The following is a 27,513-nucleotide window of genomic DNA, read 5'->3' on the forward strand; positions in this document are numbered from 1 at the left end:
CTTACTCCACCCCCTCCTGGCGGCCCTGTGTGTGCGCGCGCTTTCAACAATTTCCTTTTTTTTCTTTTTTTCTTTTTGGCAACTGCAATCATGCACCTGACTGTACCAGTGGGGGATCAGGCAGCCGAGCAAAACCGGGAACAGATGTAAAAGGGATCAAAGGAAAAAGCAAAGGAGATGAGACTCGGGCAAAGACATCCAGAGGCTGTGGAGGTGGCCGCCGCGGCAGCCTAGCAGCCCCGGCTTACTGCGCAGGCGAGCGAGCTGCGGACAGAGGACGGCTCACCAGTTGCAGATGTAGCCCTTGCTGACTGCGGAGTCTGGGGCTTGTCTGCCAAAGTCTCCTCTTTGGTTCAGACACTCCAGACTCCTTGATTCTCCCGTGTCCCCAGCGATCCCACCCTAAGCTGGCTGTCAGTTACCCGGGTGCCTTCCCAAGGAGCTGGAGGACAAACAAGCCCTTCTGGGCGGAGGATGGGTGAAGGGCGACTGCAGTGGGGGTCCCGCGCCGGGAAGCGCCTCCTGCGCACCGGGAAGACGAGGTTGTGTCGCGGCTGGCCGAGAGGCGGCGGGGCCAGGGCGTCGCGCTTCCTGCTCGGGCTCTTGGTGCACGCGTGGCTGTGGGCGGCCTCGGGCTCATCGGCCCAGGTGTTCAACCTCAGCCTCTCGGTGGACGAGGGGCTGCCCCCCGACACGCTGGTGGGTGACATTCGCGCGGGGTTGCCCGCCGCTCAGCAGCAGGACGGAGGCGGCTTTTTCCTGTCCGAGGACTCCGATGATTCCCCGCTGCTGGACGCCTTCCACGTGCACTCAGACACCGGCATCATCCGCACGGCGCGGCGCCTGGACCGCGAGCAGCGCGACCACTACAGCTTCGTGGCGGCTACGCTGCTGGGCGCCGTGGTGCAAGTGGAAATCCGCGTCAACGACGTGAACGACCACTCGCCCCGCTTTCCCCAGGAGTCCCTGCAACTCGATGTCTCCGAGCTAAGCCCGCCTGGCACCGTCTTTCGCCTGCCAGGGGCCCACGACCCCGACGCCGGGCTATTCAGCACACAGGGCTACACCTTGGTGCAGCCGGCCCACCTGCCCGGGGAGCCCACGGGACCGCTTTTCCAGCTGCGCTACGGCACTCCGGGGTCGGCCTCTTCGTCGCCATTGGAGCCTCTAGACCTGGTGCTGCTGCAGCGCCTGGACCGAGAGGCGGCGGCGACGCATGAGCTGCAGATCGAGGCGTGGGACGGCGGTCGCCCCCGGCGCACCGGGCTCCTGCGCGTGCAGCTGTGCGTGCTGGACGAGAACGACAACCCGCCCATCTTCGAGCGGGACGAATACCGCGCCGCGGTGCGGGAGGACGCCCCGCCGGGCGCTGAGGTGTGTCGCCTACGCGCCACTGACCGCGACCTGGGACCCAACGGCCACGTGCGTTACAGCATCCGTACGCGGCCAGGGTCAGGCGCTGGAGGAGGCAGTGGGGACACGGCCTTCTTCGCGGTGGATGAGCTGAGCGGCGTGGTGCGGGTGCGGAGGCCTCTGGACCGCGAAGCGCAAGCCTGGCACCAGCTGGTGGTCGAGGCCCGGGATGGCGGCGCTGAACCCGAGGTGGCCACGGTGCGCGTGTCCATTGCCGTGCTGGACGTAAATGACAACCGGCCCACCATCCATCTGCTCTTTCTTACAGAGGGCGGCGCCCCCTGCGTCTCCGAGGGTGCCCGACCCGGCGACTACGTGGCTCGCGTCTCAGTATCCGACGCCGACGGCGACCCGGAGAAGGTAGAGGACGCGGCGGCTGGGGAGCCGAGTGCGGGTCTCGGGAGCGCAAGCGTGTCTCTGTCCCTGCAGGGAGGGGAGGGCGTCTTCGCGTTGCGTCCCGGAGGATCCTCAGGGGTATTTTTCCTTTGCGTGGAGGGGCCCCTGGACAGGGAGAACCGTGACCTGTTCGACCTGCGACTTGTGGCCACTGATGCGGGGTCCCCGCCGCTGAGCACCGAGGAAACCGTGCTGCTCCGGGTGGCCGACCTCAATGACCAGCCGCCGGTCTTCAGCCGGGAGCGTTACCGGGCCTCTGTGTCCGAAGCTGCAGCTCCCGGCACCGCGGTGCTGAGGGTCACCGCCTCGGATGCTGACGAGGCAGGTACTGAGCATGCCCGGCTTCGTTACTCTCTAGAGCAGCTCTCGCCCGCCGCGGAGGCCTCGCCGCCCACCGGCCAGTGTAGGCCGTATTTCACCATCGATCCTGACAGTGGCGTCATCAGCACTGCGCGCACTCTGGACCGAGAGGTCCAGGAGTCTGTGGAGCTGCGAGTGATGGCCCAGGACCTCGGAGAGCCCCCGCTGTCTGCGACCTGCCTGGTGAGCCTCACTGTGGAGGATGTCAATGACAATGAGCCCGTCTTCGGCAGGCAGGTGTACAACGTCACTCTCCCCGAACACGCTCCTGTAGACCACTGCTTCCTGCAGGTGAGTGACAGCATCAGGCGGAGAGGTCCATTGGCAGGTGTGGCCAGGGATGGGGACGTTGTGACATCACCCTGGGAAATTGTGATGGGGCTATTTATTGAGCTGGCTCCCAAGCCAGAGAACCTGACCTTGCTGCCCAGATGTCGTTGCATGATCTCCAAGGTGCTTTGGATTTCACCTGGCGTTTACATGAAATATACACCCTTAAGGCTTGGTTATTCTTAGGGAAAGGAAGTTTCCTCTCCACATCCAGATCTGTTGGAGGATCACACCCATCAGTCAGCGTGCAATTGACCATGTCGATGCTGTGCCCAGATTTTGAGATCCCCATAAATCACCAGGAGCCTGAAGTCTATGCAAGTGCACAAGGACGGTTTATTCAAGGTTGGCATGTCCGAGCTTGGGTTCTTGGTTGAGAGCAGGCAGCCGGCTGGCCGAGGGACCAACACCTCTTTACCAGAGTGCAGCCCCGAACAGCACATTCCCAGGGTTTTTGTAGGGGCAGTCCACAATAGCCTGCAAGGTTAGAGGGGAAATACCACACATTCCCTACCTATCTGGAGGCTGGACAGCCCATGCCTCCCAAGAATTAAGGTACGCACCCACTTAATTACTTGGAGCCACCTGTGAGATAACCAGACTTAGCTGGGCCTTGATTCATGAGAATTGGAGCCCATCCGGGCTAAAGCTCACACAGTTCCTTAATAGCAATGAGTTCTGGACAAATGGTTGGGACCTTGAGCCTGAGGTTCCTCATCTCCTGGTTTCTAGCCCTAGTTTTCAGAATGACTAAGTGTGTCCTGCTTTGCAGCAACCTTTGCAGGAGACACTTTCCTGCCTCCTGTGTGCTTCCCACAGCTCACAGAGGTTGCTGGAGGGCATTGAGCATCGCTGGCGGGCGGAGTACTTACCGCTTAGCGGGGCAGTTACTTCCTGAGTGTTAATTAGAGAGTTCAGGCTTTGGCTTTAATGAGGTCTCTCTCCAATAATAACCCTGAGCTAAGTGAGGTGATCCTTTACAAGGGGTCTTCCAAATGGTGGGGAATGCATGTTGTGAAACAATGTGTATAGATTTTGAAATGTTTGTACTGACGTACATTTTCTTCTTGAATTCCATTTTTTTAAAGATTTATTTATTTTTATTGCAAAGTCAGATATACAGAGAGGAGGAGAGACAGAGAGGAACATCTTCCGTCCGATGATTCACTTCCCAAGTGACAGCAATGGCTGGTGCTGTGCTCATCTGGAGCCAGGAGCCAGGAACCTCCTCCAGGTCTCCCTCGTGGGTGTAGGGTCCCAGTACTTTGGGCCGTCCTCGACTGCTTTCCCAGGCCACAAGCAGGGAGCTGGATGGGAAGTGGAGCTGCCAGGATTAGAACCGGCGCCCATATGGGATTCCGGCGCGTGCAAGCAAGGACTTTAGCCACTACGCTCTTGCACTGGGCCCTAATTACACTTTTTAAAAACATGATGAAACAACTTATAAAGATGGATCTAATGACTGCTTCTATCTATGAATCTTTTGGGCAAATGGGTAGTAATTTTTACCTTGTTTTCTCCCACACCGGACGATGGTAAGTTGCTAGATTGTTAAAAAAAAAAAAAAAGGATGCTTGAAAATTCATGCGTGTTGTTGAAACAGACAATTTCATTAAGTATCAGGTACTAGTTCTGTCAGCTGGTGTTTCTCAAGCCGACTCTGACATGAAGTAGTAGATTGGTAGGTTGTTTGCTATTGGTCCATCCAAGAGAGAGCCAGGCATGGGAGTGGCTTCCCAGATATCACCCTCCCTCCTCCCATGGCACTGGCCAGGGCTCAGCCATACGGCCTCAGTGCCTTGCAGAGGCGGCTGAGAAATGTAGAGGGACCCAGGACGGCCCAGTGCCCACTGATAGTTTCTGACATATCCCTATAAATAAAAATCTTTGTGAGCGAGGTACTGGATTGGTTGATTGCTAAGATTTCTTCCATCTGGAAGACCGTAAGGATCACACTATGAAAAGAGGAAAAGCCTGGTTCCATTGGGAGGAAGGTGAGCAGGGAGGCTTGCTTGTTATTCTTTTCATCAGGACCCATTTCCAGAATTGTTCCTAGAAATATGAGACAACGAACTCTGCCATGTGGTGTGGGTGTACCCCATTATTAGGACTCGTGGTCTGGCAGATTCATCACAGTGAGCTGAACTTGGTGGTTACACGGCACCTCTGGCAAGCCCACAGCATCTTCTAGGTTGTCAGATGAAATTCAACTGTGCTGATTACAGCTTCTGGAAATGCTGCCACTCTGGCCTCTTAAGACTTGCAGAAGCCCCCTGACTCTCTGGAGGCCGACACGGTGGGGAGGTAACCCTCTTGCAGTGTCTGTGAGGCCTCTCCCAGTCCTGTCCCCAACTCCAAGGTGGACTTTGAAGGAGCATCTTCTCTCTTCAACCTTTTCTAGACTTTGGGTCTTAAGGCCTCTCTGTTTCCTAGGGCTTGATTGAATGACATTAGATAAGTGCTTTGCAGGTGTACATTTCTTTCTATCGCTCCCAACCGGCTTTCATGTCTGTTCAAGCATGCCTTGTCAAATGTCAAACAAAAGAAAAACAAGGGCAAAAATACATTTATTTCTTTTTTTTTTTCCTTGAAGGATTTTTTTCTTTTTTAAAATTATTTATTATTTTTAATTCATTAATTACATTGTATTATGTGACACAGTTTCATAGGTACTGGGATTCTCCCCACCCCTCCCCAAACCCTCCCACCATGGTGGATTCCTCCACCTTGTTGCATAACCACAGCTCAAGTTCAGTTGAGATTCCCCCATTGCAAGCGTATACCAAACATAGAGTCCAGTATCTTATTGTCCAGTCAAGTTCAATGGCTTCTTAGGTATACCCTTTCTGGTCTGAAGACAGAGCCAGCAGAGTATCATCCCAGTCAATTGAAAGCTCCAACATACCATCAGCAAAAAAAAAAAAAAAAAAATACATTTATTTCTTACTTCCTATCCTCTGATCCAATAAACCAAACTAAACCCCAACACAACCCTGAACCTTCTGGGTATCTTGGTGGTTACTCCACATCCATGATCTTTGGGAATCTCTCACTCTCATCACGGTTCCAGCTGCTTGCCACATCCTCCTCCATCCTCCTCTCAGTGCTGGAACTTTCCAAAGATTTTGAATGTGAGCTGACCAAAGGGAGTCAGTACTGAGTATCAGAACCATTGGCAACCTGAGATAGGCAGCCCCTGGCGCCAGTAGGTTCCTCTGTGGCCTTCCGGACACCTGCTGGCCTTGCTATATGCCCATCTCAGCTGGGAAAGCCCCTTCTTACCTCACCCAGCTCTTTTCAATCCCTTACTGTTGTCATGCTCAAAACGGAGACGCTTGACTCAGCAGACACTCAAGGGTTGCTCCTAGCGCTGCTGTCAAGCCCAGCATATTTATATACTTATTTTCTAAAGTTACTGCCAGCAAGGTCAGCTTCACGCACTGGAAAAGAGCCCCAATCCTATCCCCTGCTCCATACCTGCCGGTGCACTGTGCTCGCTCAGAGCCAGATCTGAAAACAGTGGAACACCGGTGTTCAGATTCAGTTACACGCAGACAGCTGAGGAACGCCAGCCATGTGTCCATGTATTGATTTGACCCAAGAACAGCGTTGGTTAAAGAGTTCAGAATGAATAGATGTTTCCCGAGTCACCTGCTGCATGCCAGGAGCTGTTCTTGCTTCTAGGTGCACTCAAGAGCCTACAATTGACAGTCCCCTGTCCAGTCTCCCTCACCGCCTACCTTGGGCATGAATGACATGCTTGGTCTTCACCTGCTTGGTGACTCCTTCCCTGCCTCGGCTGACCTTTCGCTACCACCGTATTAGATCCTGCCTCTCAAAGGACTTCTGTCTGCGTTGTTTCATTTCCGAGCCAATGGCCTTTCTAAACAGTAACATCCCACGTTCTCCCAGAAGTGTTTGAACTGCTGCCCGCCATGCTGACAGCATCTTTGGCCTGTCCTCTGGGTTGCGCCAGTCGCTCTTCCCTCTCCTGCACCTCACCTGCGTCCCACATGTTTCCAAAGGTTTGGTTTTTTTTTTTCTCTCTCGTTCCTTCCTACATTCTCTTCCTATACAGTCTGAGGACTCCGATTTTCAAAAATCTGCTCACTTATTTTAAATATCCAGGGTCAGCACCCCTTATAAACCCCAGATTGATGTTATTTTCACAGATATCCAAGGGTATTTCAAAAGGTTTGTGGAAAATGGAATTAAAATGTCAGTTCCTTCGGGTAAAAAAAAAAAAATTCAAAATCCATGCAGGTTTTTTTTTTTATTAATACACATTTTCCATGAGCTTTTTGAGGCACTGCAATGTGACATTCTGCAGTTTGAATGCATTTCCCTTCTTCCGGCCGTTGACCTGCCCGCTGCTGCTTCCCTCTGATCCCTAGGCAATAGTGTGATTTCACAAGAGGCTTGTCAGTCAACTCCAGCGTGTGTCGGGATGGTGGGAGGCTTTACAAGTGACTCAGGTGACCTGGCTTCTTAGGAACAAGCTGAGGTTTTTCTCAAAACTCGTGCTTAGTGCCAGCTAAGAAGCGAACAACTCTATTAAAGAAAAAAAGATGTTTTCTGAAATCTCGGTATCCTCTTGGATTTTACCTCGCCTGTGCATGTTAGCTGCCCAGACCTTCAGGATTTGCTAGCCTTTGCTCTTGAGCCATTCTTTTTGCTTGGTTCTGTGCGTTCACGTTTCTAGCACGCGTTGCCTGGCCTTCCTACTGCAGCACCTGTCGGCACGGCGCAAGGCGCGCCTCCACCCACAAAGCCTGTTTTAATGCTGTCCTGCTCTTTCTGTAGTGTTCTTTGTGGTATTGCTTCTTGGCCTTTGGGTAAGATCAAGTGTAATGACATCCTTTGCGGCGTTGCAATTGTTCAATTGTGTTAGTAGAAACAACGAGTTAGGAGCATTCTGAAGGATTAGAACTCACTGGTGTTTCAATCCCTTGCAATTTCTTAGCATCTCTACTCTTGTGTAACAGAAGATAAATCAGTCTTTTTTTTAAATTTCACCAAAGTACAGCATAGCAAAAAGAAAAAAAAAAAAGCTTCAAAATCCTAAAACCTGTGTTTTGCAGCAAGCGCAACAGCTCATTAAGGTTTTTGCTGTTTATTTGCTTGTGTATTAGCCTTATTGTAAAAAATTTTCCCCGATATGTTTTTATTGCCAGTTCTTCAAAATGACATAGTCTGAATCTCACTGCTTCTCCTAGATTTTTATTTCCCTTTCTCCAGCCCTAACACCCTGTTGTTGCTTATCTTGTTCTTATCTTGTGTTTATCTTGTTGCTTATCTTCCACCTTTGTGGAAGGATGGAATTAAAGCATGTGTTTATTTGCTGCCCCAAAGTTTTGGAATCATACCTGTCTTTTCCATGAATTTCGGTGACACCCCTCACCTAACAGTGTTGCATGTTGCTCTTATTTTGGCGCCTTGGAATGCAACTTGTCTGCCCGGAAGCAATTGTCTGCTTTAATCTCCGATGTGTCTAGTTCACCTGTCAGCCATTGCCTATCTGGGCTGGCCTACATCCTTGCGGTCTGGTAACTCTGCTTCCAGAAAGTGCTGTAAGAGCCCATGGCCAACTTTAGACACTTTGGAAAGATTATAGAATTATCTCAGACTTTGGTTTGATGTTGCTGTCTTTCGTGCCTCCCATCCAACTGCTATTCAAGACCAGTCAACAGGCTTTGCTGCCTTTTCTGTGTGAATACTGGAATCAGGTAATAACCATTGGCTCTGTAATGACAGAAGGGGGTATAATCTAGGATCTGTGGGCTGTGTCTCTAGTTGCAGTCCGTATGTAACTTCTAACTTGTCACTGTGTTGCCTGGGTCTTGGTTCTGTGAGTAAAGATGAGTGTTTTTCACTTGTTGGAGTGTTCATAGCCTTCACAGTTGAACTTTGTCAACTGCAGTGCTGAGAAGTAGCGGTGATTGGTGTGTGCTCCGTGTTGGGCCTCAGCTTTCCCATTTGGATATTAATGTGAACGTGGTAGAAGTTTGTGTGGGTAACCCACTAATATGTATGTGCTCAGAACATTGATTGGCTGCTGCCAACCAAGTGCTCCATGTGTGTCATCTGTTGCTCAACATCAGTAAATCAGAAATCTGGAAATGGTAAAGACACACTTTAGCCTGAAAGAGGTTCAGGAACAATTGTAAAAATGACACTCGAAGTAAGTATTCTCCTGCACCATGATCTCATAAATCAGCTTAAGTTGGATTTTAGGTATATATGTGCAGGTGCTTCAGGCAGTGAAAGCTATACTCTGTCTTACTGACATGTATTTTGTATTTATTTGGAGTATTTATTTGGAAGGCAGAATTATATATGCAGAAAGGAGAGACAAAGAATCTTTCGTCTGCTAAATGGCCAGGGTTAGGACTGGTTGAAAGCAGCATGTAACTCCGTCCACGACTTCTTATGTGAGTAGCAGGGGCCCAAGTACTTGGATCATCATCTGCTGCCTTCCCAGGTACAGGGAGTACATTGGAAGGGGAGCAGCCAGGGCTCAAGCCTCGTGCTCACATGGGATGTTGATGTCATGGGAGGCAGCTTAACTGGCAGTACCACAGCATCAGCCATGTAGCATCTCTCTAAGAAGGTTTTCACCTGTTAATGGTGGCTCCTAACAAAACGAAACTGTACAGTCCTAGAGGGACTATTACCTTTATTGACATATTAGGGACACAATGGACAGCAACACAGGACAGAACAGTCTAGGCAGAACAGCCAGTGGCTGCGGACAGGCTAATACTTCTCACCCTAATCCTCTCCCTCAGCATCGTCTACTCCCACCTCCTCATAATCTTTCTCCAAGGCAGCCATGTCCTCGCGAGCCTCTGAAAACACTCCCTCCTCCATGCCCTCACTCACGTACCAGTGAACGAATGCATGCTTGGCATACATGAGGTCAAACTTGTATTTCAGACGAGCCCAGGCTTGGGCAATGGCTGTGGTGTTGCTCAGCATGCATGCAGCTCGCGGGACCCTGGCCAGGTCTCCACCAGGCACCACAGTGGGAGGCTGGTAATTAATGCCAACCTTAAAGCCAGTGGGTCACCGGTCCACAAACTGGATGCTCCGCTTGGTCTTGATGGTAGCAATGGCAGAGTTGACATCTTTGGGAACTACATCTCCCCACAGTATAATAGGCAGCAAGCCATGTATTTACCATGGCGAGGGTCACATTTCACCAATTGGCTGTCTGGCTCAAAGCAAGCATTGGTGAGCTCTGCCACAGAAAGCTATTCATGTTTCTCAACAGAGATGACTGGGGCGTAACTGGCCAAAGGGAAGTAGATGTAGGGATAGGGCATCAAATTGGTCTGGAACTCATTCAGGTCAACATTCAGAGATCCCTGAAACCTGAGAGGCTGTGATGGGAGGATATGGCTTGGTTCATAAGGCGGTTCAGGTTAGTGTGATGGAGGTGCCCGAAATCGGGACTTTTCCAGCAGATGTCATAGATTGCCTCATTGTCCATCACGAAGGCACAGTCAGAGTGCTCCAGGGAGGTGTGGGTGGTGAGGATGGAGTTGTAGGGCTCTACCACAGCTGTGGAGACCTGTGGGGCTGAGTTGATGGAGAACTCTAGCTTGGACTTCTTGCCGTAATTGAGAGAGAGAGGCGTTCCATCAAAAGCGAGTATAGTGGATTGCCAACCACCAAAGTTAGACTAAGTAAACATTCGTCTGGATCCCTCTCAAATGTACAGGTATGACTGATTCAAGTGCCGTAGATCCTGTTTTATCAGTCATCATTATTTGGAGATGTTTTGAAAGCCTGACCAGAGAGAGCACTGGACTTCCAGTCAGAAAAGCTCGCTTCCAATTCTGGCTCAGCCATTTGCTGTCCCTGGTAACTTTTCTGGCCATAGTTCCTCATTCAGTAAATGCTATGCAAAATTGATCTTTCATTCACTGGGAGTGTGTTCCAAGATCCCCAGAGCATACCTCAAACCAGGGATAAGGCAAAAACTGGTTGATACTGTGTTTTTTTTTCCCCCTTTGTTTACATCTTTGCTAAAATTTAGTTTACAAATTAGGCAGACTTAAGTGAAAAATAGCAACATTAATAAGAAAAATGTTAACAATACATCGTGATAAAATTTATATAAATATGGTCTTTCTTTCAACATACCTTACTGGTCTAATGATGATGTGAGGTGATACTAAAAGGCTACACTTTCTGAACTCATGTACCTGAACTGCCAGCATCACTGTTCTTTTGCTTTGGAATTACTGTTGAGTAGGATGAGGGATATTTCAAAACAAGCATCATAATAGCACGATAGTCAAACTGATCACACATCGATGTTATTGGAGATAACTGCCGTTTTATGATAGGAACCAGTAGGGTCAGGAAGGGCTCAGGTGCCTTGGAGAAGGGAAAGCTTACTGTATGTAGGACATTGAGGCTCTCTGTTATGATACATACATTTTTTTCTGTAAGACCTGTCATGAATGCTTTCCCCTGCAGCAGCATATTTTTTTGTGCATAAAGTATGTAAGGCATTTCTACGTGTTTCAACCCCAAATAAGCATTTTGGATGGAATTCAGAAAGTTGTGATTAGTAAGATTCCCTTTCTGTGGGGCTTGAAACCCGACAATAAATTAATTTTATTAACAACGAAACCACAGGCTTCTGCTAATGGATTCCCCTCATCTTCTACATTGTAAATTAAAAGTGAACGGCTGTGGGAGTAATTTATACTTTCGTAACCATCAAGCAGATCATGCTAGGTCCATTTTTACAAAAACCAGATTATTTGAATCTTGCTGAATTAAAACCAGAGGAGCATAGGTGTGCCTCAGAAAAGTTCTTGCCCTTGGGAGGTGGTGAAGGAGGTTACATTTAGCTTTTCATTGAACTGAAAGTTAAAAAAAAAAAAAAAAAAAAAAAAAAAGCTACTGGACCCCAGAACAATTTTTAAACTGGAGTGGTTTGCTAAGCCTTCTGTGTGTTGTAGGGAAGAAAAAGAGTTTGTCTATTCCACTGTGCTCCCAGGAAACCATCACTTGGGCAATAAATGAATATTGTCTTTAAACCAAGGGTTAGGGACTTTCTCTTTTTGTTCAAAGAACTTCAGACATTTGGGACCACCTGGTATTCTGTCTTTTCACTGGCCGTATTGGAAGCAGTTTTGGTTGTATTGTATTGGGTTGTGTTTCCATGCCTGTCAATGTGTCATAGTCCTTTGTTGCTCAGATAAATAAATATTTGATATGCTTGAAACAAAAAAAAGATTTATTTTTATAGGGAGAGATATAAAGATCTTCTGTCTGCTGGTTCACTCTCCCAGTGGCTGCTTTCAGCCAGAGCTGAGCTGATCCCAAGCCAGGAGCCAGGAGCTTCTTCCAGGTCTCCCACATGGGTGCAGGGTCCCAAGGCTTTGGGCCGTCTTCGGCAGCTTTCCCAGGCTACAGGCAGGGAGCGGGATGGGAAGTCGGGCCGCTGGGATTAGAACCGGCGCCCATATGGGATCCTGGCATGTGCAAGGCAAGAATTTAGCCACTAAGCTATCATTGCCGGGCCCCTTCTTGGGAGAAATGCTCTTTAAAATCCTTTGCTTGTTTAGTCATGGTTTTATATTGCATGAACATAAAATGATATATTATGTTCAGTGTGATAGATAGAAAAAACATTTGAGATCCTCCTGTGCACATGGTGGCAAGCTCTGCTGGGCTGATGAAGGCATGCTTCGGGCCGCTTCTGACCGAGTCATTTGGTTTTCCCATTGTACAAGTTCCCCCAGGGTGCAGAGGTGTTCGGGAGGCTGGGTGTGGCTTCCCTGCTTCTTCCCCCCCTTGCCTCAGATATAGGAAGAAACAAGAGAATGTGGCAATGGTGGTCTCACCCACCTTCCTATAGCCCTTGACCCTTATGACCCTACAACTATCAAAAATAAAAATTAATATAAAAAATAAACTTGAAAACATCTGGAGAGGTGCAGAAATAAAAGAAAATGCCATGTTGGGCTGCGGGAGAGGACGTCTAGCTCGGATCCCGAACCCAGTCCGCCATGTGCCCATGGCTCATGGCGGGCTGGGCCCGGACATGCCTCGGTGCGGCCTGCTTCCTTCTGGGGTGAGTACGCCGAGGGGGGAGGCCTCCGTGACTGGGCATGTCCGGGACCCACCCAACACCCTCATTGGGTGGTGGGTGAACGGGATTGGGGAGGGGCGCAACCTCGGGCCTGCAGGATTTAACCTCCGGCTGCCAGAGGCGAGCCGAGGGCTGCGGGAGAGGACGTCTAGCTCGGATCCCGAACCCAGTCCGCCATGTGCCCATGGCTCATGGCGGGCTGGGCCCGGACATGCCTGGGTGCGGCCTGCTTCCTTCTGGGGTGAGTACGCCGAGGGGGGAGGCCTCCGTGACTGGGCATGTCCGGGACCCACCCAACACCCTCATTGGGTGGTGGGTGAACGGGATTGGGGAGGGGCGCAACCTCGGGCCTGCAGGATTTAACCTCCGGCTGCCAGAGGCGAGCCGAGGGCTGCGGGAGAGGACGTCTAGCTCGGATCCCGAACCCAGTCCGCCATGTGCCCATGGCTCATGGCGGGCTGGGCCCGGACATGCCTGGGTGCGGCCTGCTTCCTTCTGGGGTGAGTACGCCGAGGGGGGAGGCCTCCGTGACTGGGCATGTCCGGGACCCACCCAACACCCTCATTGGGTGGTGGGTGAACGGGATTGGGGAGGGGCGCAACCTCGGGCCTGCAGGATTTAACCTCCGGCTGCCAGAGGCGAGCCGAGGGCTGCGGGAGAGGACGTCTAGCTCGGATCCCAAACCCAGTCCGCCATGTGCCCATGGCTCATGGCGGGCTGGGCCCGGACATGCCTGGGTGCGGCCTGCTTCCTTCTGGGGTGAGTACGCCGAGGGGGGAGGCCTCCGTGACTGGGCATGTCCGGGACCCACCCAACACCCTCATTGGGTGGTGGGTGAATGGGATTGGGGAGGGGCGCAACCTCGGGCCTGCAGGATTTAACCTCCGGCTGCCAGAGGCGAGCCGAGGGCTGCGGGAGAGGACGTCTAGCTCGGATCCCGAACCCAGTCCGCCATGTGCCCATGGCTCATGGCGGGCTGGGCCCGGACATGCCTGGGTGCGGCCTGCTTCCTTCTGGGGTGAGTACGCCGAGGGGGGAGGCCTCCGTGACTGGGCATGTCCGGGACCCACCCAACACCCTCATTGGGTGGTGGGTGAACGGGATTGGGGAGGGGCGCAACCTCGGGCCTGCAGGATTTAACCTCCGGCTGCCAGAGGCGAGCCGAGGGCTGCGGGAGAGGACGTCTAGCTCGGATCCCGAACCCAGTCCGCCATGTGCCCATGGCTCATGGCGGGCTGGGCCCGGACATGCCTGGGTGCGGCCTGCTTCCTTCTGGGGTGAGTACGCCGAGGGGGGAGGCCTCCGTGACTGGGCATGTCCGGGACCCACCCAACACCCTCATTGGGTGGTGGGTGAACGGGATTGGGGAGGGGCGCAACCTCGGGCCTGCAGGATTTAACCTCCGGCTGCCAGAGGCGAGCCGAGGGCTGCGGGAGAGGACGTCTAGCTCGGATCCCGAACCCAGTCCGCCATGTGCCCATGGCTCATGGCGGGCTGGGCCCGGGCGGCCAGTGTGCCATTTGGCGCCAGGCTGAGCCTGCTGGCCGCCCGGCCGGGGAGCTCTGGGGTATTGGACGTCTGAATCGCTGCTGAGATAGCTCTAGAGTGACCCCACTGTTTCTGGGATCTGAGTCAATCCTAAAGATTCCCAATGCCAGTAACTCTTCCTTTGAAGAACTTCCAATCCCTCAATAATGCTGAGCTTTGAACACCTATCAAGTAAAAGATAAGCTCCGGCTTGTGTAGCAGGCTGGCACCTAATGGTCCTCGGAGCAACCACGTGCAGGTGCGTGATTTACAGCTAGGAACGGTCCCAAACTGGGATGCCACAGCTGGGATGAGGTTCCCACCAAGGGGTGTATGTGCTGGAATGGGGGCTGCGTTCTATCTAGGAAACAGTTGCAGTCACCCGAGGCACTAGTGTGGGCTGGGATTGGAAGCACCAGGCCGGTTCAGATCCCAGCACCATCTGGTGTTATGGAGAAACAGGGTAGATGTGGGACTGACTAGGCTGGGTCTCAATCCCCTTCTGAGCCATGTGTGAGCTGTATGTGGGTATGGACGAGCCATGGCTGGGCTGAAACATCCAACAACAAGAGTCAGAATGGGGTGAAAGCCAGCCAGGAAAAGCCACTGTTCCTGCTAGGACAGGAGGTGAACTGAGTAGGGTTGGCTCAAGAACCCCCTGGCAAGCGCAAAATCTGGCATTGGGAGGGGTTCTGATGGAGGAGCCTGGGCAACTCCTCTGGCAGGACACAGTCCCTGCAGGTAAGCGCGAGAAGCATGATTGGAAACAGCCCAGAATAGGCCATGAAAAGTTTCCCACTGGCATGCATTCGGCATGGGTCAGGAGCAGGCCAGGCTGAATCAGTTCATGTCATCCTCTGGCAAATCCGATCACCAGAACAGAGTGTGGAATGGGCCGGGTTTGGTTGCGACAAAACCAGTACACATTCTGGAACGCCAGGGCGTGGTTGCCTGTACTGGATATGAATGCAGCACCCATCCAGCACACGTGAGATCCAGGAAGGGAGGGGCAGAGCTGGCGGGGGGGTTAAGGGGCTGGTCCCCTCGCTGGACAACCACTCCCACTGGAGAGTGTTGGCTGGGATAGAGACAGACACGACTAAGCAAGGCTACAACACCTGTGCGCTGCATGTGGACAAGATCAGGGCCACAGCATCAGCTGGCAGAAGCTGGCACTGGGGACTAATTCTGTCGAGTCAAATCACAGGACCACCTAAAGAGTGCATAAACCGGGACAGAGAGACCTGGGAGGGAAAAAGTGGGTTCCCCCTTCTTGGGTCACTAGTCCCGTGGGAGGGCATGAAAACTAGGACGGGGGCTGGGATGGCTAGACAGAGGCACTCAACAACATCTGTGAGGGCTGGATGGTTGAGTCGATTAGATAGGACTAAGCTTTAATACCCATTGACAAGTACCAGAGCCAAATGGGATGGGGGACAGACTGGTCTTCTGCTACACAAATTGGCAAACCAGGGTAGGGGGCAGGCTTGGTGGGGGTTATTGTGGGTCACCCCGACTAGGCTGCAGCTCCCACTGGTTGATGTAAGGGCCGAACCAGACTGGACTGCAACACCCATTGGTTCCAGTGCAACTCGGGACTGAAAACAGAACCAACACAGCAATTGCAACCACCAGCTGATCAGGGTGATGGACTGTGCCGGGCCCTGTGCTTGCTAGAACATACAAGAATCTGGTCTGGGAATACCTCAAAGTATCTTTGGAGATCTCCCCACTTGAACTGCTGGACTCAGAATTCTAACCAAGAAAAGACAGAAGACAGAATAGGACAATCATTCATCTCAGCTACATGTTGGCAGCGAAATATGGGACAAATGGAGACTTCATGATGGACCATATCAATCAGTGGACCACCTCATCGAGCGAAACTGGCAGTGACTCATAACTGGAGAACTATTAACTCCACTTGAGCACATATCTCAGAGCATGCCCCACATCCGGGACTTGGGGTGGGCGGGAAACCGGGTGGGGCTTCTCCCTCAATATCCCCTTTTACCTCAGATACATGATGGAAACAATATGGACATAATAGCATTGCCCACCTCCCTATCCCCCTGAACCTTTTTTTTTTTTTCTTTTTCTTCTCTTTCTTGATTTTCCTTCAACTATAGTTAACTATGTAAAGATTGTCAACAACAATACAATAAAATGGATTATAAAAAAAAAAAAAAACCTTTAAAAAAAAAAAAAAACCTTTTAAAAAAAAAAAAAGAAAATGCCATGTTTTCAGTATGGGTCGGCAGGAGGAATAGGAAAAGCGGGTGTTGAGAATTTGCAGGATAAATGCTTCCTTAGTTGAATTTTTTCATATATTGAGTTGGAATTATTGGCCAGAATTCCAGAGACAAAAAACCTGAAGGATATGTTGAGACTTCACATCACAGTATGGGAGAGAGGTTGACTAAAGTTTGGGGCTGATACGTCACGTAGCAGTTAAAGCTTCTGCCTATGACGCCAGTAAGTGCAAGTTCACGTCCCAGCTGTTCCACTTCCCATCCAGCTCCCTCATAGTGGCCTGGGCAAAGCAGCGAAAGCTGGCTAGGAGTTTGGACCCCTGTCACCCATGTGGGAAACATGAATGAAACGCTTTGCTCCTGGCTTCAACCTGGCCTTGTGCTAGCCTTGAAGCCATCTGGGAACTCTTTCTTCCTTTCTCCCTCTGTCTCTGTGACTCTGATTTTCAAAATAAGTAAATAAATCTTATTTTAAGGTTGTTTAGAGAAATGAGGGTTATCAATAAAGTTCATGAAATATGTACGCATGTTATGATAAAGCTGTACATGGGTTTCAATTTTGGTTTACACCCAAACAGGTGTAAAACAGGTATGTCTCTTGCTGTTTGCGGCCAAAGAGATGAAAAGTCCATTCTTTGGATGCTGGCTGGTTGGAGGGAGGGTCTGTCCATGGATGTGATGCTGGCTGGAGGGGGGATCTGCCCATGGGTGTGTGATGCTAGATGGAGGGAGGGTCTGCCCACGGGTGTGATGTGATGCTGGCTGGAGGGAGAGACTGCCCACGGATGTGATTCTGGCTGCGGAACTTGTTCTGAGAGGAACGTGCTGCTTAGTTGCTCTCCACAGCACCATGGACCACAGTCTAGAGAAGTGGTTGACATTGTGCCCCATCTTCCGAGGTATTCCTACACTGTGGCATGCTTTCTGCAGTTAAGGACCATTGCCCCTGGCTCTGCCTTGCATATTCCCCACTCCCCTCTCCCTGCGCATTTGCTAGCCAGTCCTTCAAACACACTGAGGATGCTGACAGACTTGGGCCATGCTCTCTCTCGTCATTCAAGCAGTCTGGTCTTATCAGTGGACCAGTTTTTTTTTTAATTTTAATTTTAAGATTTGATTTTTATTCGAAAGGCAGAGTTACAGATAGGAGAGACAGAGAAAAAAAAATCTTCTGCAGATTCCCCCCTAAGTAATCCCAATGGTCATGGCTGGGACTGAGCTGATCAAAACCAGGAGTCAGGAACTTCTGACAGGTCCCCATGTGGTTGCTGGGGCCCAAGGATGTGGGCCATCTTCTGTTGCCTTTCCAGGCCATAAGTTGGATTGAAAGTAGAGCAACTGGAGCATGAATTCATGCTTAAACAGGATGCTGGTGTTGCAGGCGGAGGTTTAGCCTGCTACACCACAGTGCCGACCCCTAGACTTGGTTCACTGTTGCTTCTGCTCTGGGAACTGTATCCCATAGCCAGGGCCTGCAATCTGGAATCTTCTAGTACTGTTCCTCCTCTTAAATTTCAGTTTAGTTTCTCATTGTAGTCTCCTAGCCTTACAACTCTCTCAGTCTTTGATTTTAGTCCCTTTACTTTTCCTCTCCTTGCACAGGAGTAGTCTCCTGTGTTGCTAATTCCTGTCTTATCCAGCTGGGATTCCTCAATTCACCAAATTAAGCTTTGCTGTTCCATGCCTGTTGTACAAATCACTTACCCTACGTAAACAAGCTCTACATCTTCCACCACCACCACCACCACTTCCACCGCCATCACTGTCACCATTATAACCATCACCACCATCATAACCACCACCACCATAACCGCCATAACCACCACCACTAATACCACTATCGCTACTATCATCACCATCACCACTGTCTGCACCATCATCACGATCACTGTCATCAGCATCACTACCACCGTCACCATCACTGCTATCACCACCAACTCCACCATTACCACCACTACCGTCACCATCAGCATAACCAGCACCATCATCACCACTATCATAACCACCACCGTCACCACTATCATAACCGCCACCATCACCACCATCACCACCACTTGCATTGTGGAGAACAGCTGGAATAATTCAAGTGATGAGTCTATTCTCAAAACACATGGTATCTACTTGGGCCTTGAACACTCCTTGAGGAGCTCCCTTTAGCATCCACTTCCCCTCCTAAGCTTCAGTCGGAGTATCATACCTCGTTCCCTTACTCTTTACAGGTGAACACGCCTGAGTAATCAGGAGAGACCAGAAGACGAACATTTTCTGAGCCTTTGCTGCCCCTATTGGACTTTTCTGTGTCTAGACCATCCCAGTCTAAGAGCTAGGTGATTTTTATCTGTCCAAATCAAACCATCCACCCCTGGTCCACCTTTCACCTCGCTCATCTTCTCTGACTCTGTTTTACAATTATCCCTTTCTCTTCTTTCTCCTCTCTGGCATTAAATATACCCTTCTCATCATTTGCAGTATTCCCATATCAAGTCTATGGGCATCTTCCCTTTTCTGGGCCTTGTAACAATTGGCTTCTACTACCTGTTCACCCATCTCTTTCCAGATCTGGTTGTATGTTAAGACCCTGGTCCATAAGTCTGATAAACTGGCTTGATTAATGTAGCATGTTTCTTGATGATGAAATCAGCACTTTGCTTTAGCCTTTGATCCAAAGTGGTCTCCTTTTGCGTCTGTTAGTCTCATGAGGTTGTGAAGAAAATATAGCTGCTGAAGTGTAGCATGTGACATATTGAATTTATTATTGCCTGTTGTTTAATGTCACATCATGTGATTGATGAGGTTCATTAACTGAATCTTTCCTGTGAGAAGAGACAGTTGAATCTATTAACATGAAATATTCTATTGAATAAAGGTGCATTAGTCTTTAATATTGCTTAAATGGTCTTCTTATTTTTATCTTTTTATTGGATGACTTTGAACATACCTGGCTATGTCTGCTGTGGCACAGGGTGACCTCAGACTTAACTCTTGTGTGTGCCAGCCAGTGCCAGGTCAGTTTTGGTCTGTCAACTTGCTGGGGTCTGTGCAGTGGGAGTGGATGACATGAAGGTGTGAAGAAAATAGCTTCCCTGTTTGGCAAGACCCAGAGGAGTTTCCGGCTGTTTGGCAAGGCCCGGCGAATGTCTGTCCGAACACCTTGACGCAAATCACCCCCTTTTGCGTGGACACTCAATCACCCCGCTAGGAATTCTGTAACCTATTGAGGCATTGTTGTTTGCCCCTGTGAGATGGCTTTTGTAACTGGTGTGAGCTTGGGAGTTAATGTTACTGATAATGTGTTGGTGAGTGGGCCTTTAACTACACACAGGAGCACAATTAAGCCAAAGCTGTTTTCTGGACACCTTATTGTGCGCCTACCCATTGCCCTGGAATTTGGCCCAGACAAATAGCATGCCTTCTGGGAAATGGCTTGATAAGAATCCTGCAACCTAGTGGAAGTGATGAAAGTATGAATTGAAACTGCTATGGTGATAAATACAGTTACTGTGACCTTAAAGGCTAGGCTGTCTTTGCAGTTTCTTTGGAGCATAGGGAATGTATCTGTTTTAGCTTGTTATATAACTTTTGGCTAGAGGAATTAAAGGATGCTTTTATTAAAATTATGGAGATATACTTTTAGTTATTGTTTGATTGTTTATGGGGTTATAGAGCCTGTAGTTGTAGGGGGATTTAATTTTTGAAACTTTTGTCTTGGATTTTTATGTTTTTTCCTTGTGACATTTTTTTTCCCATTAAATGATGAGTAAATTGTAGAAATAGAAATGTGGTAGGAATGTATTACCGATTAGCAGGTAATTGCATTTGCCTTGCCCTCGGAGTCCTGGCTGCTACTCCATTGCTACTACTGAAGTATGAACAATGGCTTGCTTTGAAGAATATGCGTACAGTATTTTGCAGAATTATCTTTAAGGGCACCTGCTTAGCCATGAAGTGCAGAGAGAATGACCAAATGTCTATGCATGCCGCCTTAATATTGAAGTAAAAATAGAACAATTGTGATGTGGCTGGGTAAATAAAAAGGATAGCTTCTTGAGCTGTTAAGGCACTAAGTGTCTGTGTCTTTCCTATTCGCCAATGCCACACACCCTTCTTGAGCTCCAAACAGCTGGAGCTGGCCTCTGGCTGTCACTTGCACCAGCCGAAGCACATCTTGGTGGATGTAGCTGCCTGATCAGTTCCACCCAAGGTCCCATCTGTCACACAAACTGATGGCTGCTATGGCATAACCCAGCCCAGCCTGCTGCAAACCTGGTTTTCACACATACCAGCAGGTGCCAGAACTTAGTGGAGTAGTAACTCTCACCAGGCCTCCCCCTAGCCCCAGTTTTTGCATTGCTGGTATATTCTGCAGGTTAGCCTCATCTGTCCCACATTCCATCTTGCTCTCATGCACATCCATGGGTTCTGCAGCTTAGCTTAGCCCACCCCACCCCCAGATCTAGCCCACACATATGTCACTGGTGCTTCTGCTTTGACCAGCTTGGCCCTCTCCCAATCCTGGTTCTCATACTTACCAGTAGGAGCTGCAGCCCAGCAAAGGAGTGTCCACGGTTCCCATACCAGACCCACATGCAGCCCTGGAACTTGCACCTGCTCAGGGGTACTGCCTGACATGACTTACACCCAGTCCCAGCACTTTAAAGTGAGTGCTGTGGCCTAGCTCAGCCTGTCCCATCCCTAGACTGGCTTGCCCCCAGTTCCAGCTTTCACACCAGTGGAACCAGCGGCCCAGTGAGGGAGTCCCCAAAGTTCCATTAACAGGCCCATTCCCAGCCCCAGGTCCTGTTGCCTGCAGCAACAATTGTGTTTTGCAGTTCCTGTCTAAAAGCCTGGGTTGTATTAGCTTCATTTCAGATTTTTACCACTTTGCAGTAAACATTCAGATGTCAGTCCGCTGATGAAGTGTGTGGAAGCCCTTTGCTGGAGAGAATGGCGAGGTTTGCTAGTTCTCATTACTTCCAGATGTCCTTGATCTGGACGGAAAGAGAGTGATCTAGTTGACGGAAGACTGCTCAATGGAGTCGGGCAAATCTGGGTTGAAATTTCAGTCCTATCACAGAGTAGCTTCACCTTGAGCAAGTTCCCAAACCTCTGTAAGCCTTCGGTGTGTCATCCATAAAATAGGGATGACAAATAGGATCCTCACTGGAAGAGTTTGCGGGGGATCAAATGACATGATGCACCTTAGTGCTGGGTGCAGCGCCTGACACATGATAAATGCCCAGCAGTTGTTGCGGATAGCTTCATTTGAGCCTTGATTACACTGAGGAGCTACCTGAGAGTCTGAGAAGTAACTGTCCCTTGTTTTAAAAATCCCAATGGCTAGTCATGTCAGGTGGCTGGGGATATGATCCAGAACCTCCCTTGACATCCTAGGAATGTGTCCTGATGTGAGTATTATCTACGATGTCTGTCCTGAATTTAGTTAGGTGCTTGCCTTGGGAGCTTGACAGGAGCCGTATGAGCACGGGTGATGTGCTGGTCCTGTTGACTTGAAACGAAGACCAGGAGGGTGTGTGCAATCTGCACTCCAGCATTTTTTCTTGTTTTTTTGTCTGGTCATGCTTGCCTGTTCCATGTATTCCATGACCCTGGATGCTTCTCTGGCCTTCCAAAGTCAAGCATGTTTCAGAAGAAAGAAGCGCCACCAGGCTTGTTCTCACAGTTCTGGTCTCCTGAGAGGTAAAGAAGAAAAAGAAAACATGGACTTCTAAGATTATGGCTGATTAATGTCTGCTTTGTTTTTAAATTGATTATCCTGCAAACATCTTCATTCTGATTGGATATGGGGTGAAGGGAAGGAAGAGATGCTTTGAGTTTCCCTTTAATTAAAGAGGAATTGGCATCGAGAGAGAGAGAGAGAGAGAGAGAGAGAGAGAGAGAGAAAGCATTCCTACTTCCATTTACTTCCAAATGCCTACATTGATCCAAGCCATAGCCAGATTTTCCGTGTGGGTGACAGGGACCCAGTTATCTGAACATCACTGCCACCTGCCAGAGTTTCTTAGCAGGAAGTTTGAGCCAAGAACTAGAGCTGGGCGTTCAGCAAAGGTAACCTAATATGGCAAGACAGCAGCCTAACTGGTATCATTGTTGCTCTGCTAACTGCCTACCTCATTTTCTATTTTAGATGACTAGTAATTTTTAATTACTAAATATTTTTGCTTTGATGACGTTGTTGATTGGTATCATGCTAAATCCTCAGAAAGTCCAGTATTATCCTTGATGCTTTTGGAGAATGAACAAATATTCTAGCAAACACTGTGAAAGAACTGTGGTATACCTGTGTTTTCCCAGCGATAGTAAAAGGGAAGAACAAAACAAAGGAGGCCATTTCTTTCTTTTTTTTTTTTTAAAGATTTATTCAGTTTATTACAGCCAGATATACACAGAGGAGGAGAGACAGAGAGAAAGATCTTCCGTCCGATGATTCACTCCTCAAGTGAGCCGCAACGGGCCGGTGCGCGCCGATCCGAAGCCAGGAACCTGGAACCTCTTCCAGGTCTCCCACACGGGTGCAGGGTCCCAAAGCCTTGGGCCATCCTCAACTGCTTTCCCAGACCACAAGCAGGGAGCTGGATGGGAAGTGGAGCTACCGAGATAAGAACCGGCGCCCATATGGGATCCCGGGGCTTTTAAGGCGAGGACTTTAGCCACTACGCTAGGCCACGCCGCTGGGCCCCGGAGGGCATTTCTTATCACTCTGATTACTGATGACAGCTAATTCAAAACTTCAGTTCATAAGACCTGACTTCCACTTCTAAGGACTATTTTGTTTAGATTATTATAAAATTTATTTTGCCCTTCATTTAAGCTGTGTAGAATTAGGCATTGTTATGGCTATTTTGGGGAGATTAAATATTATTCTTAACCCTACTATAAATAGACTTAAACACTATTTGATTTTTAACAGTTGTGTGCTTAGAGAAACTTTGCATGTTGTGTATTCCTCATGATTTTACATTTGGAAACACAAAGGAAGTTATTGTTTATGTAGAGATGACTAGTCTGCTTCTTAGGAATGTCTGTTACACAAAAACCAAGTTTGGAGGTCAAGAGCAAACTAAGTTTATGCACTGTTTACTTTCCTTTGAAGTGTAGATGGTTTTAAATGCAAACTGTTAAAAATAATACAAAGGCTGTTCTATTGGATTATGCATAAACAATAACACAGTATTTCAGTGTGAGCAGATACTATTTCCCGAACTTATCTTGCACGAATTTTTATAAGGCATTTTCTTCCGTAGAGTCTCATTTTGACGCCTATGTCTAGTCCATTTCCATTGCTTTGACCAGTCTCCAGCATCGAGAGTGGAGGTGAGAGGAAGGACAGTATGCATAATACCTGTTCATGGCACTCAACGTAATCTGCTGGCTTCCACTAAACAAGTACTGCCGCAAACATTTCGGTTCATTCAGTAAAATGTCCTTGAGTCTTAAATCTTGGTACGTTTAGAAGGAAGATAATTTTTCTTTGGAATGTGGTAATACTCAGTTTTGTCACTTGAACAGAGAGTTACAGGAATTACATTTATACAAATTGAAACCAAGTTTCAATTTAGTGTCTGTTCTTTTCTGCTCAGGTCTCCCACATGGGTGCAGAGTCCCAAGGCTGCTTTCCCAGGCCACAAGCAGGGAGCTGGATGGGAAGTGGGGCCCCTGGGATTGGAACTGGTGCCCATATAGGATCCCAGTGCACGCAAGGCGAGGACTTTAATCGCATGGGGCCCTCAATTTAGTTTCTTAATGCTATTTTTTATTACTCTGTAAGTGCATTTTAACATAAAAGGTACAGATAACCACGTTTGTTAATTTTGTGAATATATATATATTCATATATATATGAAGAAAGTTAAATTTCTCACAAACACAGGGATCTTTTTATAAACTACTTTTTCTTCATTTCTACATTGTTTTGCTTGCCTCATTCTCTTTTTTTTCTCTGTTTCTTTTGTTTAAAATGATGTATTTATTTATTTGAAAGCATTGCAAAGTGAGAGGAGGAGAGAGCGAGAGCTTGCATCCACTGGTTCAGTCCTCACAGAAGCCAGGCGATTCTTCCTGGTGGCATGCGACGGGCAGAGGCCCGAGTCCTAGGGCCGTTCTCCCTGGTTCCTCATGCACACCAGCACGAAGCTGGAGCAGCTGGCACTCAAACTGGCTTTCCTCAAGGAATGCCGGCATTGCAGTCGCTGGCTTTCTCTGCTGCGTCACAAAATCCACCCTGCCACACTACACATACGTGTGTGTGAAACCTTTGGATCTGAGTTCTTGGGGCTCTCATCTTTTTCTAAGATTTACTTATTTGTGGGCCTGGCGGCGTGGCCTAGCGGCTAAAGTCCTCGCCTTGAACGCCCCCAGATCCCATATGGGCGCCGGTTCTAATCCCGGCGGCTCCACTTCCCATCCAGCTCCCTGCTTGTGGCCTGGGAAATCAGGAGAGGATGGCCCAAGGCTTTGGGACCCTGCACCCGCGTGGGAGACCTGGAAGAGGTTCCTGGTTCCCGGCATCGGATTGGCGCGCATCGGCCCGTTGCGGCTCACTTGGGGAGTGAATCATCGGATGGAAGATCTTCCTCTCTGTCTCTCCTCCTCTCTGTATATCCGGCTTTCCAATAATAATAAAATCTTTTTAAAAAAAGATTTACTTATTTGTTTTAAAGAGTTACACACACACAGGTGGTAGACGTCTAGGAACTTTGGCCATCTTCTACTGTTCTTTTCCTGGGCACTTTAGAAGAGAACTTGATGGGGACTTGAACCAGTGCTCCTGGGGGATTTTAGTGTTGCAGAGGCAGCTCAGCCCACCGCTCTGTGACACAGCTCCCCTAGCTTTCAGTGCTTTCCCTTCTATGTACCGGATAGTTGGTGTTGCCTGATTTTCAAGTTCATATCTGGTTCCTCACCACTACTCTGCTGTTAATCTCATTCAAGAAGTTTTTTTCAAATGTAACTTTCTTTTATAGAACTTCTGTTAGGCCTTTTTTTTGGGAGGGGGGAGTGGGTGGCTTTCTGTTGATATTCCACTTCTTTTCATTCGTTACAAAGCTGTCTTTCTTTACCCACCCCCCCCGCCACAGCCACAATAGTTGCTATAAAGTCATTTGGAAATCCAACATCTGGATCATCCTTGGATAAGCATCTTTAATTTTTTTTTTGTCTTGTAAATGTACCAGATTCTCCTACTTGTTCATGTGTTGAATACTTTTACATTGTACTCTGGCCATTGTGCATGTTATGCTGGGCAGGTTTTGGATTCTGTTACATTTTTCTCTGAATAGTGTTGGTGCTTGTGTTATAGCAGGCAGTTAACTCAGTGGGACTCGAAACTGCAAAGTCTGACTTTCAGGTACTCCTGAAAATCTCATTTCGTTTTTTTTTTTTTTAAGCTGGATTGCTTGCATTCTGCCCCATGGATATAGGGTTCAAGGCCAGAAGGAAATTTGGTAGAGTTATTCAGAGTTTGGGGCCTGTCTAGAGAGCTTCCCACCACTTTGAGGCTTCCCTCTTAGCTTGCTATTGCAATCATCGCCCTGAACTCTGCCTTCAGATTCTTTGGCACAGCAAAGCTGTGTTTCTGGTGCGGCTGTCCAGAGCACCCTGCGTGGGATCTAGGCTGCTGCTGACAGAAGAACTTCAGAAGATGGGAAACCCATTCCATGTGAATCATTCTTCTGGCATTTTACCCATACAAATCTGATGGCTTTTATTCAGCCTTTAGAGACTACAGGTGTTTTGTTGCATTTTAATAAAAGTTTATGGCTTATACCTGCAGGAAGCAGGTCTTCACAGGCACCTTCTCAGCCATACTAGATGCAGAATTTCTGCTTTTTTCCCCCTGAAATCTCAGATTCTGTTTCTTTTTTGGTTTTAATTTATTTTCGACATTGTTCACATAGTTGAGAAGAATGCATGACCGTGTGGGCCTCTGACTAGGGTGGGAAGGCTTGGTTATGGAGAAAGGTGGATGGAACAAATGTTTCAGTTTTTGAGTTTTTCTCCTGTGTCCACAGGGAAGAAGGGAGGTCGCGGCTCCTTGCTGTCAAACTACACCAACATCTAGCGAGAGGGGACAGTCATTTGATGCCATTTTAGAGACCCTGATGTGGGGAAGAATATTCCAAGGGTATTACTTGAATAGTTTTGATAGTTCTGAGAGGTTGTTGGTTTGGTTGCTCCAGGGCTGAGAAAATCTTTCCAAGGTCTAATGGCTGACCAAGTCCACCTTGCTTCATGCGTAGACCCAGGAACATGCTGCAAAGCTTGGCCAGGAGAATTGGCCAATCTTCTCTCTCCTCCACCCTCTGATGGGGCAGCAGACATCCCCTGCAGGCCTAGATGAGCTGGCCATCATGTCTCCCATGTACACCTAGGTATTCTGTCCACTGCTCAGGCATCAGCCACTGAGGAGGTCCAGACCTGATAACATGCATTCCAAGGTCAGACCACGCGTCCTGTGAGTTTTCCCTGTGGTGGTGGTCTGAGTCCTGCGGTCTAATTGGGGAGTCTCAGCTAGAGTCCCAAGAAACCTCACTGGGGGCACACTGCAAACTTGACTCACGTATGCCAGCCTGTGTGCCATGTCAGGTTTGGTCTGTCACTTGCACCAGCCAACAAACGTACTCGTACATGGAGCTGCCTGGTCAGTTTTGCCTCAGCCTTAGCTCTCATGTGAGCAAATGGGTGTTGTGCCCCTTCCTAGCCAACCCACCACAAGCCCATTCCTTATATACACAATGGGTGATGCATCCTAGGCAGGGAGACCCCCAGTATTGCCCTCAGCCCCAGTCTTTGCATGTGCTGGTGGGAGCTGCAGCCCGGCCCCGCCCAACTTCCTTGGAGCTCCAGCACCCGCAGTTGCCAAGTGGGTTTCTGTCAGGTTAGTTCTGTTATCCAGTCTTGCTGGACCCATCACCACCCCAAGCTCTCTATGCAAACAAACCAGCAGGTGCTGCAGTCCCACTGAGGCAAGTCCACAATGCTCCTACAGAATTTGCCCCAGATCTGGTCTCTCATGTTCTGGTGGGTGCCACGGTCTGGCCTGATGTGACCCGCCTGCTGCTCTGACAGTCACAAGTGGTTATGACAGCCTAGCCCTGCCAGGTA

General features: G+C 49.1%; 1 protein-coding gene and 1 pseudogene across 1 annotated transcript in view; one reads left to right on the forward strand and one right to left on the reverse strand.

The window, feature by feature from the left end:
- The first annotated feature begins 245 nt into the window (after nt 1–245).
- DCHS2 (dachsous cadherin-related 2) overlaps nt 246–27,513 on the forward strand; it is a 308,466-nt gene continuing 281,198 nt past the window's right edge. Inside the window, exon 1 of the mRNA XM_058666741.1 lies at nt 246–2,460. Coding sequence (XP_058522724.1) covers nt 475–2,460 — 1,986 coding nt within the window. The 5' untranslated portion in view covers nt 246–474. The remainder of the gene's footprint in view (nt 2,461–27,513) is intronic.
- Nucleotides 9,256–18,452, reverse strand: LOC105942510 (tubulin alpha chain-like; annotated as a pseudogene).

Source organism: Ochotona princeps, chromosome 7 (genome assembly GCF_030435755.1).
Source record: "Ochotona princeps isolate mOchPri1 chromosome 7, mOchPri1.hap1, whole genome shotgun sequence".
NCBI classification, from domain to species: domain Eukaryota; kingdom Metazoa; phylum Chordata; class Mammalia; order Lagomorpha; family Ochotonidae; genus Ochotona; species Ochotona princeps.